The 18,420-nt window shown below is 34.0% G+C and overlaps 6 protein-coding genes and 2 pseudogenes across 8 annotated transcripts, besides 4 other annotated features; 4 read left to right on the top strand and 4 right to left on the bottom strand.

The window, feature by feature from the left end:
* Nucleotides 1–5,866: part of a mobile genetic element that runs on past the window's edge.
* Nucleotides 12–275, bottom strand: TVAGG3_0354840 (uncharacterized protein; the record flags this gene model as incomplete). Its single annotated transcript, XM_051231247.1, has 1 exon — nucleotides 12–275. The coding sequence occupies one exon, from the start codon at nucleotides 273–275 to the stop codon at nucleotides 12–14; it is 264 nt and encodes an 87-aa protein (XP_051100977.1).
* Nucleotides 306–551, top strand: TVAGG3_0354830 (uncharacterized protein; the record flags this gene model as incomplete). Its single annotated transcript, XM_001288589.1, has 1 exon — nucleotides 306–551. The coding sequence occupies one exon, from the start codon at nucleotides 306–308 to the stop codon at nucleotides 549–551; it is 246 nt and encodes an 81-aa protein (XP_001288590.1).
* TVAGG3_0354820 lies at nucleotides 1,575–2,579 on the bottom strand (annotated as a pseudogene). Its single transcript has one exon. A coding segment is annotated over exon 1 (1,005 nt).
* Nucleotides 3,526–3,926, bottom strand: TVAGG3_0354810 (uncharacterized protein; the record flags this gene model as incomplete). The annotated part of the gene is made up of 1 exon (XM_051231246.1): nucleotides 3,526–3,926. A coding segment is annotated over one exon (401 nt), but the record flags the coding sequence as incomplete, so codon positions are not given.
* On the top strand, nucleotides 3,943–4,831 carry TVAGG3_0354800 (annotated as a pseudogene). The gene has a single exon. A coding segment is annotated over exon 1 (889 nt).
* Nucleotides 5,867–7,175: 1,309 nt separating the features above from the next.
* TVAGG3_0354780 (serine threonine-protein phosphatase family) lies at nucleotides 7,176–7,418 on the bottom strand (the record flags this gene model as incomplete). The annotated part of the gene is made up of 1 exon (XM_051231245.1): nucleotides 7,176–7,418. The coding sequence occupies one exon, from the start codon at nucleotides 7,416–7,418 to the stop codon at nucleotides 7,176–7,178; it is 243 nt and encodes an 80-aa protein (XP_051100975.1).
* A 1,984-nt stretch (nucleotides 7,419–9,402) lies between these two features.
* Nucleotides 9,403–9,439: a mobile genetic element.
* A 1,180-nt stretch (nucleotides 9,440–10,619) lies between these two features.
* Nucleotides 10,620–10,657: a mobile genetic element.
* A 679-nt stretch (nucleotides 10,658–11,336) lies between these two features.
* Nucleotides 11,337–18,420: part of a mobile genetic element that runs on past the window's edge.
* Nucleotides 12,435–12,983, top strand: TVAGG3_0354750 (phage tail repeat-like family; the record flags this gene model as incomplete). The annotated part of the gene is made up of 1 exon (XM_051231244.1): nucleotides 12,435–12,983. The coding sequence occupies one exon, from the start codon at nucleotides 12,435–12,437 to the stop codon at nucleotides 12,981–12,983; it is 549 nt and encodes a 182-aa protein (XP_051100974.1).
* On the top strand, nucleotides 13,123–13,485 carry TVAGG3_0354740 (uncharacterized protein; the record flags this gene model as incomplete). Its single annotated transcript, XM_051231243.1, has 1 exon — nucleotides 13,123–13,485. The coding sequence occupies one exon, from the start codon at nucleotides 13,123–13,125 to the stop codon at nucleotides 13,483–13,485; it is 363 nt and encodes a 120-aa protein (XP_051100973.1).

Here is an 18,420-nt window from a genome sequence, read left to right as displayed (position 1 = left end):
AATTTAGGTGTTTATTTGGATAAGTATGTTAAATTAAGGGTAATTTGCAAAATTAGTTCCCGACCTTTGAATTGGGCTCTTTCGTTATCCCAGTTGCGTAGGAGGTCGTCCCAGAGGAGTTGGTAGAATTGCCAATCCAAGGACGATTTGTCCTCCCAGGCATTGAGGATGTACTGCTCGTAGAGTTTCATGACCTCTGCCTTGCACCAGACACCCTCTCCCTTGGAACGTAAGGCTTCTTCGAAGTGCTCGAATGCGATTGGCTGCGTGACCATCCGAAATGACACTTTTTGTCCGTTTGGTCAATGTTCGTGTCTCGTGCCATAGTCGACGAAAATACAGACAAACAGGTTATATATGAGTTTGAGACCAAGAATGGTGTAACTCGACCTGTCCGATTCAAAGACTCCGAGGGCGACCATGAAATTAAACGGAAATTAGCTAGGAAGGAATATAAAATGGACTGGTTGCCACCACCTCCACCTCCACCACCTTTACCTGTTCCTCAAGTAAATAAGCCTTTCCCGTTCCCAAGAATTCCCACATTTTAATTCAAATTCGAATAAAAATTTTTTATTTCATGCAATGTTTTATTTCTGTGCCGTCTTCAAGTATGCCCCAGTACTTACGCTTGGAGAGGACATGAACTTCGGTGAAAATTTTGTCCAATTTGAATTGACCCATCTTTTCACCGACCATGCCCATTTCAATGAGTTTGTTATAGCCTTCTTCGTTCGTCATGAGTGCGTCAATGTTCTCATAGTAAACCTTCACTTTGGATTTGACTTCGGAGAAGAATTTGTTGTAGTTGTCAAGGACTGCCTTTGCGAACTGAGGGTAAGACCAATGTTCGACAATAGGTTTTAATGTGGTTACTAAGCCACTTTGACCTTGAGTGAATTCGTACTTCAAAACAAAAGGAGAAAACCTTTCAACAAAGTTGTCGACCTTCTCATAATGTTTACTCTTCATCTCTTGAGGTTTCTTAATGGAATATCCCCATGTCGAATTCATAAGCAATTTGAGTGTCATTGCAAGTTTGGGGTTTGAAGCTTTCCTAATATCATACAGTTGTTGTATGACTTTTCCAACTGTATAGTTCCTTCCCGGGAACTCACCATCTTCGTTTGGAATTCCAGTCGGAATATATTGGACAAACCTCATGTATGCAGCGTTAAGGTCGACATAGTATATCTTTTCATCTGAGTCGAACTTGTCGCAACCAATTGGTCCAGTTTGTGGAAATTCAAGTGAGTCTCTTATCTTCTGAGAAACTTCTCCTGTTATCTCATAAACATCGTCGAAGCAACCTGTTTCATATAAAACCTTCTGACCTAACTCAGATGCTCTCCAATACAATTTGACGTCAATTGGATGTCTCAATGGAAGTTTGTTTATAGCATCTTGAAGTTCTTGCAACCTCATTGGAAGTTCTTCTGGTTCAGGTTGGTATCCGAACAATCCAACTCCTTGTGGAATTGTGTACTTCTTTTGTACTAGAACTTTGTCTGGAACAACTTTTGGTCTTGCTAACAGTGAAAAGTTTGTTTCGTCTTTTGGTACAAAAGTTTCTGTCAGCTTGTCATCTGGAATTGGTTCCAACAAACCTTTCTCGAAAAGAATGTTTACAGCTCTGACAATGTTGCACTTGCCTTTTCCGAACAATGGGTTTGTAAGACTTTCGTTCAACATGAAGTGGTTGTGGACAATTGCAATCTTCAACCATGGTAAATTGAACTCAACAACATAGTCGTCATGTGAAGAACCTTTAGCTGTAGGTATGTTGACTCGGATATTGACATTTGCCAACGGTGCAATTTTTGCCAATTGACCTCTGAGAATGTACCTTGTCTTCACACATGACTCAAGATACTTCATCTTCTCTTCTGTAACAAGACCAGAGTTCCTGAGACATGTAAGAATGCAAGGTTCATTGACAATTGTTTCAATTGAATTGTAAATTCCATACCTTGTCAAGTCAATGTCAGACTTATTTATGAACGGAAGTATCCAGCATGTTGTCTGACTGCTTGAGGGTTAGGTTGGTACCATTCGAACTTGACACTTGCAATTCCTTCAATTGCATTCAAAATGTCTGAGTCGGAGTCAACCATTTGTTCTCTCTTTGTAGTCTTGAAAGCGTCAAGAAGTTTTGCAGCTGTTTGTTCATTGCCATTTGCATAGTAAATGTGACCATCCAAATCGTTATGGTCAATCTGAGATTGTCCTTTCTTATTTCCGTCTTGAATTGCAGCAAGTACACCCATGAAGCCTTCTTTGTTCTTTCCTTCGTCAAAGTTTACTGTAAAGGTTCGACCAGATGTAATTTGACTTCTAACTTCACGATACTTCTCATATGCATATCTTGTTCTTTCCATGGGAGCATGACCATCCTCTGCACTACCTTTTTTCCTTCTCAAAGGATGCAATTGTTCGTCATGTTTCCAGTAGAATCTGGCAAAGCCGTCGTGTCCTTCAACTTGAGGTTCACTAACATCGAAAGGCATGTCCATAAGACGTTCTTCTTCTAACCTCTCTAGTCTGTTTGGATAATTGGCACGTGCTGTTTCCAAATCCATTTCGTAGTCAGACCAGCCAGTTTGTCATAGACTTTTATGGGTCTTCCCTTCCTATATTTAAAATTCTTCGAAACTCTCCAACCATATCTTTGCAACTCTGCTTTTATTCTAGCAGACTTTCTATCCATTCTATATGGGGGCATTTTTATAAAAATAAAAAAATATTTTTTTCTTTACTTTACATAACCGCCTGCTGCCATAAGTCTTTGACGCCAACCCATACCAGCTAATGAAGGTTGACTTGGTTTAGTTTGGAAACTAAACTTTGGTTTTGGTTTATCTTCAGTTTTTGGTTTTCTTCTTCTATCGGTTTTTCGTCACTTTTCGGTTCCTCTGACTTTACTTCACCTGCAGGAACAGTTGTGTCGTCAACATCTTCATAAATATCATATGCCATTTGTTTTTGTTTTCCTTTCAACTTTTGTGTTTGTTGTAAAGTTTAGAATATTTCGACTCTAAGTCAATGAGATGTTCTATAATGAACTGTTGGTCAGTGAAGTAAACTTTTCCATCTGTTGTCTCGAAAGCTCCTTCAGACTTCAATATTTTATTTGTGAGAGTCTGTTTCTTTTTTGAGATACTAGCCGTTCCATTTCTATGAAAAGTGACTTTATAGTTGGGGTTTGTATTTCCAGACCTGGCACTTTCTATTATTGAATTTTTCTCTTCATCTGTAAGTTCTTTGACAGGTTTTGACAATGGTTCTGAACTTTTTGTTTGTGGTGTCAAATCTACCGTTTCAACTTCTTCGGTCATTTCATCTCAGTAAAAAATTTTAGTTTGGTTTGTTTTCAACTGGTTGTTTAGGTTTTTTAAGTCGGTCTAAAACTTCCTGAGGTATAGGAAGAACTTGACAAACACGTGTGTAACTGCTGGAAGTCGACAAATCCATCTTGAACCCATTTGTCTCAATGCTGTATTGTTCATTTCATCTCAGTAAAAAACTTTACATTCCCCAGTTTGAGGTGGTTGCGGTTGGTTATTGTTTACCCACTGTTGTGCATGGTTATATCCTCTGTTAAAGAATCTTTCACCTTGGTCCATATAGTGTCCTGCTTGGTTATAGTAGTCATTTGCTTTGTTATAATAGTTTCCTGCTTGTCTTCCTACATTGTCCATCCATCCTTGAACTTTTCCTCTTGTTTCAGGATTTGGAATAAGATTTGTTGCATCTCGTGCTACATCCCAACCTTTCTGTACAGTTTGTATAATAGGTTGTGCTTTCTCTTTAAGTATACCTAATGTACTCAAAATCTTCCTTCCAACTCCAAATACACCTCTGGCTATTGTTCCCACTGCGGGCAAAAATCTGGATGCAACTCCTGCTAATGCGCCAAATAAACCCATTTCTTATGGTTAAAAAATGACGAATCCAAACAAGGACCCCTATGTTTCTAAGGCAACAAAAAAAGCACTCATGATAAAAATCTTTAGTTCAACACCAAATGCTTGGTTTATGGATATCTTGGAAAACATTCCGAGGTATAGAGAAGATGGACCTCCATACTGGCTAATATTTGTCGGTCAAAACACAAGATACTGTGAAGCCATACCATTAGTCCAAAAATATTTTAGATGTGAAAACTGCTTTGACAATATTCGTTGACAAATACCATCCAACAAAACTGACATCTGACTGTGAAAGTTCTTTCAAATCAGATGATGTAAAAAACTATCTGCGTTCAAAAAATGTAAACCAATATTTCATTGTCGACCAAAACCATTCTGCTCTTGGTGTCATTGACGGATGTATAAAAATGTTAAGAGACTTAAACCAACCACAAGGTGGTGAAGCAAATGAAATGTCATATGACGACAAATATAGACACTTCTCCAGGCAAAGATGAGACAAGTTTTAAATATTTACAATAGCCGTAAACAAAAAGGTTTGGGAAACCACTCCCCCGAAGAAATGAAAAACAACCCTGACTTAGAGAAAGACTATATATTTAATAATTTAGTCAAAAGAGACAAACAAGAAAGAATGCCGGGCTTCAAACTTCAGAAAGGTGACAAAGTAAAAATAGAAATACCTAAACGCGACCCATATGAAAATACTATTGACTATGACAACAATGGGAACCGACAGGTACTCACATTCGTGTTCGTAAAAATAGAAGAAAGTATACAAGAGAATATTATGAAGTTTTAGGCAAACATGGCAAAATGTACACACTGCAAGCAGAAGATAAAACTACTATTGTCAGACCTCGTTTCAAACTTGTCAAAGTTCAAGGTGGTATACTTTCAAAGACAGTTCCTAACAAATATAAGACAACTCCTGACGAATATGCTAAAGAAGTTGAAAATGACGACTAAGCATTTCTATACCATGCGTAAACTGTCATGTAAGGTGGCATGTAGTCTTTACTTTGTCCCGTTGTTTGCGTATATCCTGTAACGCGATGTGTATGGTTTCCATCTCCCTGAGTGTTACCACAGAAACAATTTATAGCAAACTGAACGTCGTCTTTAACATCATATCCTTTACCTTTTTCATTGCTGACCAATCCCAAATTATGCTTATGCCAACCTGCTTGAGATGTACTTAAATCTATGTAGTGACTGTGTGCAGGTAAATTTTCACCTGAAATCGTTTTACTTCCACCTGTTTCCTTTGAAGAGTTTGCACAATACAAAAACCTGTCGACTATTTGAGTCCAAGTTCCAAAACCAAGTACTACTTCTGGTCTGGTAGAGTTCATTGACGTATAAATAGAGCCTATAGGATATAATGTTTGAAGCATTTCTGTCTTTAATGTTTGAAGCTCTGTTTTGTCTGCTTTCTTGTCATATAAATCTTGAGCAGTGAATTTAATATTATATTCATCCTTCATGACATAAACATCTTTACATCTAATGTTTCTCATCGTCGTTATGTCGTCATCCGATGTTAAACCTTGTGGAAAGTTAGGAGGTTTACAATATATTGCATCCCCACCAGTTTCTTCAACCGTTCCTTCAATACTTTCTATAGCAACAGTTGTAAAACTTGTATGTGTATGGTTCTTGTCTGCTTTCTTCTCTAACTCATCGTTAACATAAGTTTTATCTGCTTTAAGGTCTAAACATCCTGAAACCCATCCTGTATCGGCTTTAACTTTAAAAGTCTTCGATGTCCATTCATGGTACCAGTCAACCCTTTCTTTCATTTCGTTATCTTTTTCATCCACATATTCCTTATCCGCTTTCTTCTCTAACTTACTAGCCACATATTCCTTATCTGCTTTCTTTTCAAGGCTAACGTTTAAGTCTGTTATTTCAGATATAGAATGTGTATGAGTCTTTTTAGAATATTCGTTTTCAGCTCTTGTCACTTCACTTGACATTTTATTGTCAACATATGTTTTGTCTGCTAGTTCAGGATGAGTATGTTCTTTTGTTGCATAAGCATTGTTAGCTCTTTCTTCTTCTTTTGCTATTGCATCGTCTACATATTCTTTGTCAGCTTTGTTGTCAACATCTGCTTTCAAAAGAAGTTCATTTATAGGTTTCTCGTTTAAAGTTCCTTTTGTTGGATTTATACAGACAGTATGGTTCTTATTGTCTTGAAACAGAAACTCATCTGTCATTGGGTTTAATGTCAGTTTTAAGTTTCCTTCTTTCAATGACTCAGATATCTCTAGAATAGTTTGAAAAGTTTGTTGTGTTCTTATTTAGAGCTTGCATAATGAGTTGTCGGTTGTGTTGTATTTCTCTCATGGAAGCAATATCTTTCGACATTTTTATTCTAGATAAAATATGCTTCCAATAGAAAAAGAAAAATTCAAGAGTTGCTACATCTAAAACCATTAGATGAACTTTTTACTAATGTCGGTCAAAAGTTTGAGACAGATACCGTAAAGCATGAAGGCTATCGTTTTGACTACCCATTAAGATGGCTAAGAGACCCATCCGTCACAAAAGCTATTGGCTTTCGTAGAATGAAGTTCATTTCAGAAGCCATACATGGTTTCCCATTTACGGTCGGTTTTGAAGTTCGATACTATAACAAAGAAAAACGTATGTATGAGAAATTTGAACAGGGAAAACTTTTACAAGTTAGTTTGCTTGTAAACTTAGAAACAACTCTTCAAGCTTTTCAAGAAAAAATAAACGATATCTATCTCGAATATGCAAAACAGTATAACATTGACGAGGGAGAGTACCATCTCGATATTATTTATGACAGGAAAAATGCAACTGTTTAAAATCAATAGAATAGAAGACTTGGGAAAACGTTTATATTTCTACAAAATATAACAACTTGGCATGGTATAGATTTATGAGGATGTTAAATCAGCCTGCAGCATATCCAGTACACCCAGACTTTTATGAAGTCGAAAACCCTAATGGAACATATGAAAATGTTTTCGACCCAGATGCTATTATTGTTCATGCTTCATTTTCTGGCGCCCAAAACTCTTTCTTATGCTTGGCAAATGACTTTTACGAAAAACCTACAAAGTTATATATGAACCACCAAGTGGAAGTATTTCAGACTTTCAAGTATGGTTTACTACAGATGGAAGAAAAAGAATAATTCCATTATACCATGCGTTTTACTTAGAACTTAGTTTCATATACAACTACTATCGAACGGTAAAATATAATTTTTTAATACGGTTGAGGTGTTGGATTTGGTTGCCAACTAGACTGTGGTGCAGGTTCAGGCTGTTGTATAACAGGAGCTTGTTCTTCTGGTTCAGGGTCTTTAGGTATAATACCAACGAACTGACCTACTCTTTTACCAATATTTTTGACTCCGTTCCAAATTCCTCTTCCTACGGTTTTTATTCCATTCCATATACCTCTTCCAACTCTTCTGAAGAAGTTTCCAATACTACTGAAGAAACCCATTTTACTATATGTAAAAATCTAATGTCCGCCTAGTCTCTTACGTTTCCTTCTGAGTTCCATTGCATTCTTTAACTGGAGCTCATACATTCTGTTTCTCCTCTGGTAGAAAACATATTCTGGGTCAACTCCTGTGTTCGCGTCATCTGCATAAAGTTGTTTATATCCCACTTCAGGGTTTGTATAAAACTCTTTCCATCTCATATTTGCATACCATGGTGGCAAACCTAACGCAGCGTCATTTGACATGGCAGTTTGCATTTGTACATCTGTTGGCACTTGACCATAGTTTTGCCATTGCAGTTTGTATTCTAACTTCATTTGGAATATTCTCTGGTTTGGTTGTCCAGGTTGCTGTGCATTCGCTAAGTTCTGTGCGTCCATTTAATATTAGATAAAAATATCTCTTACGAGTACATATACTGAACATTTGCAGGCATTGGTTCATCTTCATATTCTCTGTACTTTTCTGCCACGTCAAATAAATAAATGACACAATGGAAAAAACCTAAAACAAGTAGTCCTATTTCAAACCACATTTACTTACTAATAAAATTTCTTTATTGTGAACTTTCTCCAGTTTATAGGTCCTCTCTCATATTCTATCTTGTCAATAATATAACTCATAGTCATGTATGTCCTCTAACCATCTCATAACGGTTTCCAAACCACTTTTTATCGGGATGTAAAGTAAAAGCATGGATGGTTATGTAAAACGTCTAAAGTTTCTAAAGAGTCTCTCAAAGTCCAGTCTACTTGGTATTGAAATCCCATGTGTTATAGAACGGCGGGTCCACTATAAAGAAAACATTTTTCCTTGTCTTTATATTTTTCATACAAATCTGTCCAATGACATCTCACAAACTCTATACCCTCAATATATTTTTCTATGTCTCTTTGAAAACATTTGTATAGTTAAGATATAAAACTTTTGACATAAGTGTTTCAATGTCATGAACTCTTATAGAACCACTATATAATAGTCTAGCAGATATACTATCCCAGTCTATATATTCTGCTTTTTTCAAAACCTCTCTCACAATATTTTTCTTATCTAATGGTATACGTTCCATCTTACCTATAGGTATCTTTTCTTTTAACTCTTTCAATATATTGTTTGTGTCTGGTATATGTTTGAGACGGTCCATATAGTTGTCGAAGTCATTGCATATAATCTTTGAGTCTGGGAATATTATATGGCACAAATGGGATATATAGAAACTTCCACCGAACAAATCTACAAATGTTAGACCATTCGGTAGTTTCTTAAGTTCTCTCAATATAATATCTTTACATCTACTCTTATTTCCAAAGAACGGTAACGGTGGTTTTGTAAAATTCATTTATATATAATAATAAAAATGTTTTTTCCTGAAAAGTGACAGAAAAGTGACAAAACATGAAAACATATATAATTTGTGAAAAGCGACACATTATATAATGTTTTCGACCCAGAAGAAGGCTTCTTCCCAGAAGCAATGGAGGAAGAAGAAGAGTCCTCCGAATAAAAACTTCATTTATACTAAACATCAACATCAGGGCTAGAAGGCACGAAGTGCCTGGAAGCCCCACTACCCTTTTTTTTTTTTTTTTTTTTTTTTTTTTAATCTATATAAAGAAATGCAATTTATAAATTTAAGAGCCGCAGCTACCGAGACAATAATTCCTGTAAAATGAGGATAAATTTATTTGACATTTCTGTTAAAAAAATAATTGAAAATTGACAATAGAAAATTTACAAATATAAAAATATATGTAAATTAATTAAGTGACTCGTTTCCACTGGATAAGGGAAAAAACGTGCAATAGGACTTTTGATATAATTAAAAGAAAGTGTAAAACGATAAAAATATTAGAATAGTTTACAAAGGATCATGCAGAAATTTGACCAGGGTGCAGATATAACAAATTGTATGCTGGATTTATGATTTATAGAAGAAAATAATGATATTAACAATTCCATAAAATTAATGTGAAAGATATTTTGTAATAAACAGAAATTCATCAAAAGTGACGGCTCTCAATTTTTTGACATTTGTAAATTCTAAATTGAATGAGAAAAATGAAATAATACTAAGCATAATACAATATTCTAGATTTAATTATAATTAGGAAAAAGTTAGTTTTGAGAGTACTTTTCATAGGCATATAGAATGAAATCTTCTGAAAAATAATATCACATAAACTCATATTATTTTCTAATATATAACTATTTTATATAAAAATCAAATTCAATGATCTTAAAAGCGAAGGAAATAAACCTCAAAATTTACGAATATAATGAGTGGGAATATAATGCTTATCTATCATAAAACCATATGAAATATCAATTTTTGCTTTACGCCTAATTTTTGACGACAATTAGCAAAAAATGTTTAAATGTTAACACTCAGTCCATTTGAATATGAAAAATAAAATTGACTTTGATTAAATGTTTTTATTTATCATGCAATTCTTCTTGCGACCAAAGATTTGAATAAAATTTCAAAAAATAAGATAGCTTAAAAAATAATATACGGTAGTGTTTACTAATAGATGAATAGTATATAAATTCTATTAAAATGGATTTGATCCAAAAAAATATAAAACCAAAAATAATTGTTATAATTTAAATGAAGAAGTAATTTAAAACGATTTTATTTATGATCAAATTTATATATTTTTTTGGATCAAATCCATTTTAATAGAATTTATATACTATTCATCTATTAGTAAACACTACCGTATATTATTTTTTAAGCTATCTTATTTTTTGAAATTTTATTCAAATCTTTGGTCGCAAGAAGAATTGCATGATAAATAAAAACATTTAATCAAAGTCAATTTTATTTTTCATATTCAAATGGACTGAGTGTTAACATTTAACATTTTTTGCTAATTGTCGTCAAAAATTAGGCGTAAAGCAAAAATTGATATTTCATATGGTTTTATGATAGATAAGCATTATATTCCCACTCATTATATTCGTAAATTTTGAGGTTTATCCTTCGCTTTTAAGATCATTGAATTTGATTTTTATATAAAATAGTTATATATTAGAAAATAATATGAGTTTATGTGATATTATTTTTCAGAAGATTTTGTGTTCTTCTTCAAAATTTTATTTTTTTATTAAAAAGAATCTTTACAAAATATACATTTACTTTAATTAATATTTAAAAACGTGCTCTATCAAAAGTTCCAAAAATTCAATATTTTAGCTTTTCTGATGTGTCACTTTTGATGAATTTCTGTTTACAACAATTTGACCATTGATGAAGAATTATTGAATAAGAGATAAAAGTATGTCATAATCCGAGAGATCAAAAGTTTGAACAATGGAAGGCGAATAATTTTTGTTCGGCTCGGAATTAAGGGTGCACCCGTATGTACTTTTATTTGAGAGGAGGAGGATTACCCTCTCAATTTTGAGGGATTCGTTAGTTTATTTTCTCGATGAATATGCAATAAAATTTGATTTTTACCTTATCAATATACTTCATATAATATACACATGTTCATGTAAAAACTTTTTTCCAAAATCCTCAGGAATTAAGGGATTTTTGAATTTTACGAATTTTTTTCGAATTTTTTCGAAAAAAAAAATATTTTCAGAACAGCCTTAACGGCTAAGATTTAGGAACAATGTTAAGTATCAAAAAGAAAGGAGGTCTGATATAGACAACATATATCGTTGAAGGTTGAAAAAATCTCTAATATTTGAGCCCAAAATTTCAAATTTTAATTTTTTGAAAAAAGAGGCCACCCGTATGTACGTTTATTTGAGAGGAGAAGGATTATATTTTTGAAAGGGTGAAACATTATGAATATGTTAATTATATAATAATATGTATTATTATAAAAAAGAAAAAATAAAGCACGTTAAAATTTTTCTTTCTTGATTTTTTACAAAATCTACTTAGAATTATGCAAAATATGACTAAATAAAAAAAAAAAAAAAAAAAAAAAAAGGTAGTGGGGCTTCCAGGCACTTCGTGCCTTCTAGCCCTGAAGATGTTTAGTATAAATGAAGTCTTAGAGGACATACATGACTATGAGTTTTGATATGACAAGATAGAATATGAGAGAGGTCCTATAAACCGGAGAAAGTGTCATATAAACATCTGTCATTTTACTCAGAATTTTCATGAAATTTACACCAAAAATATATTTTAGGGTAGAAGGGTATATCTACCCCGTTTTCTACCCTCTTTTCTACCCTCTTGAATTTTCATGAAATTTACACCAAAAATATATTTTAGGGTAGAAGGGTATATCTACCCTCTTTTCTACCCTCTTTTCTACCCTCTTGAATTTTCATGAAATTTACACCAAAAATATACTACTAGGGTCATTTACGAAGAAATCTCAACAAAGTCTTTACGATGAAATCTCAACAAAGTCTTTACGATGAAATCTCAACAAAGTCTTTACGAAGAAGTCTTAACAAAGTCTTTACGATGAAATCTCAACAAAGTCTTTACGAAGAAGTCTTAACAAAGTCTTTACGATGAAATCTCAACAAAGTCTTTACGAAGAAGTCTTAACAAAGTCTTTACGAAGAAATTCATGAAAATTCAAGAGGGTAGAAAAGAGGGTAGAAAACGGGGTAGATATACCCTTCTACCCTAAAATATATTTTTGGGTCATTTACACTCATTTACGAAGAAATCTCAACAAAGTCTTTACGAAGAAGTCACAATAAAACATCTGTCAAAAGCCGCTTTTCTGTCACTTTTCAGGTAAAAACATTTTTATTATATATATAAAATGAATTTTACAAAACCACCGTTACCCTTCTTTGGAAATAAGAGTAGATGTAAAGATATTCTATTGAGAGAACTTAAGAAACTACCGAATGGTCTAACATTTGTAGATTTGTTCGGTGGAAGTTTCTATATATCTCATTTGTGCCATACTGTATTTCCTGACTCAAAGATTATATGCAATGACTTCGACAACTATATGAACCGTCTCAAACATATACCAGACACAAACAAAATATTGAAAGAGTTAAAAGAAAAGATACCTATAGGTAAGATGGAACGTATACCATTAGATAAGAAAAATACTGTCAGAGAGGTTTTGAAAAAGGCAGAGTATATTGACTGGGATAGTATATCTGCTAGACTATTATATAGTGGTGCTATAAGAGTTCATGACATTGAAACACTTATGTCAAAAGTTTTATATCTTAACTATACAAATGTTTTCAAAGAGGACATAGAAAAATATATTGAGGGTATAGAGTTTGTGAGATGTCGTTGGACAGAGTTGTATGAAAAATATAAAGACAAGGAAAATGTTTTCTTTATAGTAGACCCACCGTTCTATAACACATACGATTTTCAATACCAAGTAGACTGGACTTTGAGAGACTCTTTAGAAACTTTAGACGTTTTACATAACCATCCATGCTTTTACTTTACATCCGATAAAAGTGGTTTGGAAAGTGTCATGAGATGGTTAGAGGACATACATGACTATGAGTTTAGATACGATAAGATAGAATATGAGAGAGGTCCTATAAACCGGAGAAAGTGTCATAACAAAGAAATTTTACTAGTAAGTAAATGTGGTTTGAAATAGGACTACTTGTTTTAGGTTTTTTCCATTGTGTCATTTACTTATTTGACGTGGCAGAAAGATATAGAGAATATGAAGATGAACCAATATCAGCAAATGTTCAGCATATGTACTCGTAAGAGATATTTTTATCTAATATTAAATGGACGCACAGAACTTAGCGAATGCACAGCAACCTGGACAACCAAACCCAGAGAATATTCCAAATGAAGTTAGAATACAAACTGCAATGGCAAACTATGGTCAAGTGCCAACAGATGTACAAATGCAAACTGCCATGTCAAATGACGCTGCGTTAGGTTTGCCACCATGGTATGCAAATATGAGATGGAAAGAGTTTTATACAAACCCTGAAGTGGGATATAAACAACTTTATGCAGATGACGCAAACACAGGAGTTGACCCAGAATATGTTTTCTACCAGAGGAGAAACAGAATGTATGAGCTCCAGTTAAAGAATGCTATGGAACTCAACAGGAAACGTAAGAGACTAGGCGGACATTAGATTTTTACATATAGTAAAATGGGTTTCTTTGGAAGAATAGGAAACTTCTTTCGAAATGTTGGAAGAGGTATATGGAATGGAATAAAATCTGTCGGAAGAGGAATTTGGAACGGAGTCAAAATATTGGTAAAAGAGTAGGTCAGTTCGTTGGTATTATACCTAAAGACCCTGAACCAGAAGAACAAGCTCCTGTTATACAACAGCCTGAACCTGCACCACAGTCAAGTTGGCAACCAAATCCAACACCTCAACCGTATTAAAATTATATTTTACCGTTCGATAGTAGTTGTATATGAAACTAAGTTCTAAGTAAAACGCATGGTATAATGGAACTATTCTCTTTCTTCCATCTGTAGTAAACCATACTTGAAAGTCTGAAATACTTCCACTTGGTGGTTCGTATAGCTTTGTAGGTTTTTCGTAAAAGTCATTTGCCAAGCATAAAAGAGTTTTGTGCACCAGAAAATGAAGCATGAACTATAATAGCATCTGGAGTCGAAAACATTTTCATATGTTCCATTAGGGTTTTCGACTTCATAATAGTCCGGTGTACTGGATACCATGCAGGCTGATTTAACATCCTCAAAAATCTATTGCCATGCCAAGTTGTTATATTTTGTAGAAATATAAACGTTTTTCCAAGGTCTTCTATTCTATGATTTTAACAGTTGCATTTTTCCTGTCATATATAATATCGAGATGGTACTCTCCTTCGTCAATGTTGTACTGTTTTGCATATTCGAGATAGATATCGTTTATTTTTTCTTGAAAAGCTTGAAGAGTTGTTTCTAAGTTTACAAGCAAATTCACTTGTAAAAGTTTTCCCTGTTCAATTTCTCATACGTACGTTTTTCTTTGTTATAGTATCGAACTTCAAAAAGCGACCGTAAATGGGAAACCATGTATGGCTTCTGAAATGAACTTCATTCTACGAAAGCCAATAGCTTTTGTGACGGATGGGTCTCTTAGCCATCTTAACGGGTAGTCAAAACGATAGCCTTCATGCTTTACGGTCTCTGTCTCAAACTTTTGACCGACATTCGGTAAAAAGTTCATCTAATGGTTTAGTTGTAGCAACTCTTGAATTTTCTTTTTCTATTGAAAGCATATTTTATCTAGAATAAAAATGTCGAAAGAAACAGCGTCTATGAGAGAAATACAACACAACCGACAACTCATTTTGCAAGCTCTAAATAAGAACACAACAAACTTTTCAAACTATTCTAAGATATCTGAGTCATTGAAAGAAGGAAACTTAAAACTGACATTAAACCCAATGACAGACGAGTTTCTATTTCAAGACAGTAAGAACCATACTGTTTGTATAATATTCCAACAAAAAGAACTTTAAACGAGAAACCTATAGATGAACTTCTTTTGAAGGCAGATATTGACAACAAAAGCTGACAAAGAGTATGTAGATGCAACAAGAGACTATATTCTCGCATGGACAGATAGAACATACCCCAAAAACACCATACACATAACATCTATGACGTAGATGAACTACCAGCAATGTTAGATGACAAAGCGGATAAAACATATGTTGACAATAAAATGTCAAGTGAAGTGACAAGAGCTGACAAAGAATATTCTAAAAAGACTCATACACACGATTTCTTCGCAACTGTTGGTATAGAAAATATTGCAGGAACGGTTGAAGAACCTGATGGAACTGGTGGGGATGTACTACTTTGGAAACCTCCTAACTTTCCACAAGGTTTAACATCGGATGAAGACATAACGACGATGAAATACACTAGATGTAGAAATGTCTATGTCATGGAGGATGAAAACAAAGTTAAATTCACTGCTCAAATTTATATGACAACAAACTGACAAAACATATGTTAACGTTGAGTTAGATAAAAAAGCTGACAAAACATATGTTAACGATGAGTTAGTTAAAAAAGCTGACAAAACAGAGCTTCAAACGTTAAAGACAGAAATACTTCAAACATTATATCCTATAGGTTCTATTTACACGTCAATGAACTCTACCAGACCAGAAGTAGTACTTGGTTTTGGAACTTGGACTCAAATAGTCGACAGGTTTTTGTATTGTGCAAACTCTTCAAAGGAAACAGGTGGAAGTAAAACGATTTCAGGTGAAAACTTACCTGCACACAGTCACTACATAGATTTAAGTACAGCTGAAGCAGGTTGGCATAAACATAGATTTTGGATTGGTCAGCAATGAAAAAAGGTAAAGGATATGATGTTAAAGACGACGTTCAGTTTGCTATAAATTGTTTTCTGGGGTAGCACACAGGGAGATGGAAACCATACACATCGCGTTTCAGGGTATACGCAAACAACGGGACAAAGTAAAGACTACATGCCACCTTACATGACAGTTTACGCATGGTATAGAATTGCTTAGTCGTCATTTTCAACTTCTTTAGCATATTTCGTCAGGAGTTGTCTTATATTTGTTAGGAACTGTCTTTGAAAGTATACCACCTTGAACCTTAACAAGTTTGAAACGAGGTCTGACAATAGTAGTTTTATCTTCTGCTTGCAGTCTGTACATTTTGCCATGTTTGCCTAAAACTTCATAATATTCTCTTGTATACTTTCTTCTATTTTTTACGAACACGAATGTGAGTACCTGTCGGGTACTTGTTGTTGTCATAGTCAATAGTATTTTCATATGGGTCGCGTTTAGGTATTTCTATTTTTACTTTGTCGCCTTTCTTAAGTTTGAAGCCCGGCATTCTTTCTTGTTTGTCTCTTTTGACTAAACTATTAAAATATATAGTCTTTCTCTAAGTCAGGGTTGTTTTTCATTTCTTCGGGGGAGTGGTTTCCCAAACCTTTTTGTTTACGGCTATTGTAAATATTTAAAACTTGTCTCATCTTAAGAGATCCATAGGGGTAGAATGAGGGTAGAAACGGGGAATATACGCTTCTACCCTAAGAAATATATTTTTGTCTGATTTACGCTCGATTACGAACAGAAGTTCTTGACAAAACATTTACGAAGAAGTATATTTCCTGTGGTTGTTGTCAAAAATTCATGTGTGTCACACTTTTTCAGAGAAGTTCATTTAAACCGAGTGACCTGGTCGCCTAAAAATATATTTTTGCTGAAAAAAATGACCAAATTTCATGAATTTCCTTAAGATAGAAAATAAAAGCTAGTTTTTTAAAATATTTTTTTTATTTTGTATGTAAGAACAGGAAATGTCCACATGAGTTTGAAACAGTTAGAAAGATAGACAATGTACCAAGTGGTAGATAGGTGATTTAAACGGTGAAGATACTCAAAGGAAATACAACATATTCTTTGTCAGACATTATATTTCTCAATCTGGAAGTAAAACATCCACGACTGGGTTAAAAATGCTTCAACTCAGAAAATTTTGACAAAGAAATCCTGCAGCTTATGGATATCGGTAAGTTCTATGGAACAAGAAGCATATCTCAATCGACAAAAGTCTTATTACCAGCTAGTTTTGTTTCTGGATGTGACTCCGTTGTTGGATAATAATTTCATAACATATGCGTTCATGTTCGATACGGAACGTTGCAGGTGAAGGCTTACTTTACATGCGTTCAGAAACCGAAGGACTTCCAATACAAAGAGATATAAGATAGGAAGGAAACATTTAAATATAACTAAAAAGATATGACAGTACGTCATAAGAGTTATAGGTTGTGTTTGTAAATGATCATGAGAGCTGCTGAAACAGAACTTGCTTGAAGTTTTTGAGAAAAGGTAATGGTGCGTCCCACGAAAGTAAAGAAAACGTTTGAAGTAGATGAGATATGATAGTTGCTATAAATTAATTTTGACGAAGTTTTGAACAAATACATGTAAAGCGTTTTATTTTTGGTCTTTTATACAAGATAGAAAATAACGCTAATTTTATTTTTTTTTTATTTTTTATCCGGAATATAAAAGCACAGATATGTCAACAACCAGAGAACACAACAACAGTTATAGTCCATGAAGATATAAATGAAGAATATGAGTACATACAGTTTAAACAACAACCTCGTCTCATATCGTCGGTAAAGATGACATGTACCAAATGCAAAGTATTTTGACGCATGTTTTGCTCCAGATACTAAAGAAACCACAAGACTGGTTTAGGAACCAAAGCACACAAGAATTTTGAAGCGAAGCACAGCGAGACATACTTTTTTCTGAAAAATCGTGAAGAACAGCGAGTAAGTAAAATCTTACTCGCCTAAAACTCATGAAAATCGTGAAAATTTGCCAAATGGTTTGAGAGGCTGGTAATGTACATAGACTTCTGTAAATCTGTTTGCAATGTGGGCTTCGCCTCGTTATGCTTGGTATTGTTTGTAAACTCTTGAACGAAATTCATAGACCAAGAACGTGAAGAGATGGAAAAGAAACTTCAAGCAAAAGATGAAGTCATTGAAGCAAAAGACAAAAACATACAAGAAAAGAATACCACGTTCGTATCACCAAAGGAAAGGAAAAGAAACTAATAAAGTATATTGAATTTATATCTGAAGAGATGGAAAATGAAGAAGATAAAGATATGGTTATGTTGCCATTTAGTCAGAAGAAACAACAAAAGCTTTTACGACCTTGCTAAGATTTACAAATCTGACAGAAATTGGTTCTATCGCGAAAACTTACCGATTTCAATGACCCCAAATGAAGAATGTGAAACAAATAGTTCAAGATACGTTACCTCAAACACACTAATGAATATTAAAGGTTGTACCAATACTACATTCAAAGAAGATTTACCATTGTTAAGGAAAAAATAACAGAGTATTTTGACAACTTCAAACAAGTAGAGTAGATGAACCATTTATTTTTCAAGCTTGACTTTTTACAATTTGAACTTTGTTTGCGTAGATATGAATTCTGAAAGAAGTATGAGGTCTTGTATGACTTTGTACTTCTCCCATAGTTCATGTCTGTCAAACTTACCTGCATGGACTCTTTGC

This window comes from Trichomonas vaginalis, chromosome V (assembly GCF_026262505.1).
Source record: "Trichomonas vaginalis G3 chromosome V, whole genome shotgun sequence".
Classification (NCBI taxonomy): domain Eukaryota; phylum Parabasalia; order Trichomonadida; family Trichomonadidae; genus Trichomonas; species Trichomonas vaginalis.
This window is presented reverse-complemented; position numbering and strand designations above follow the sequence as displayed.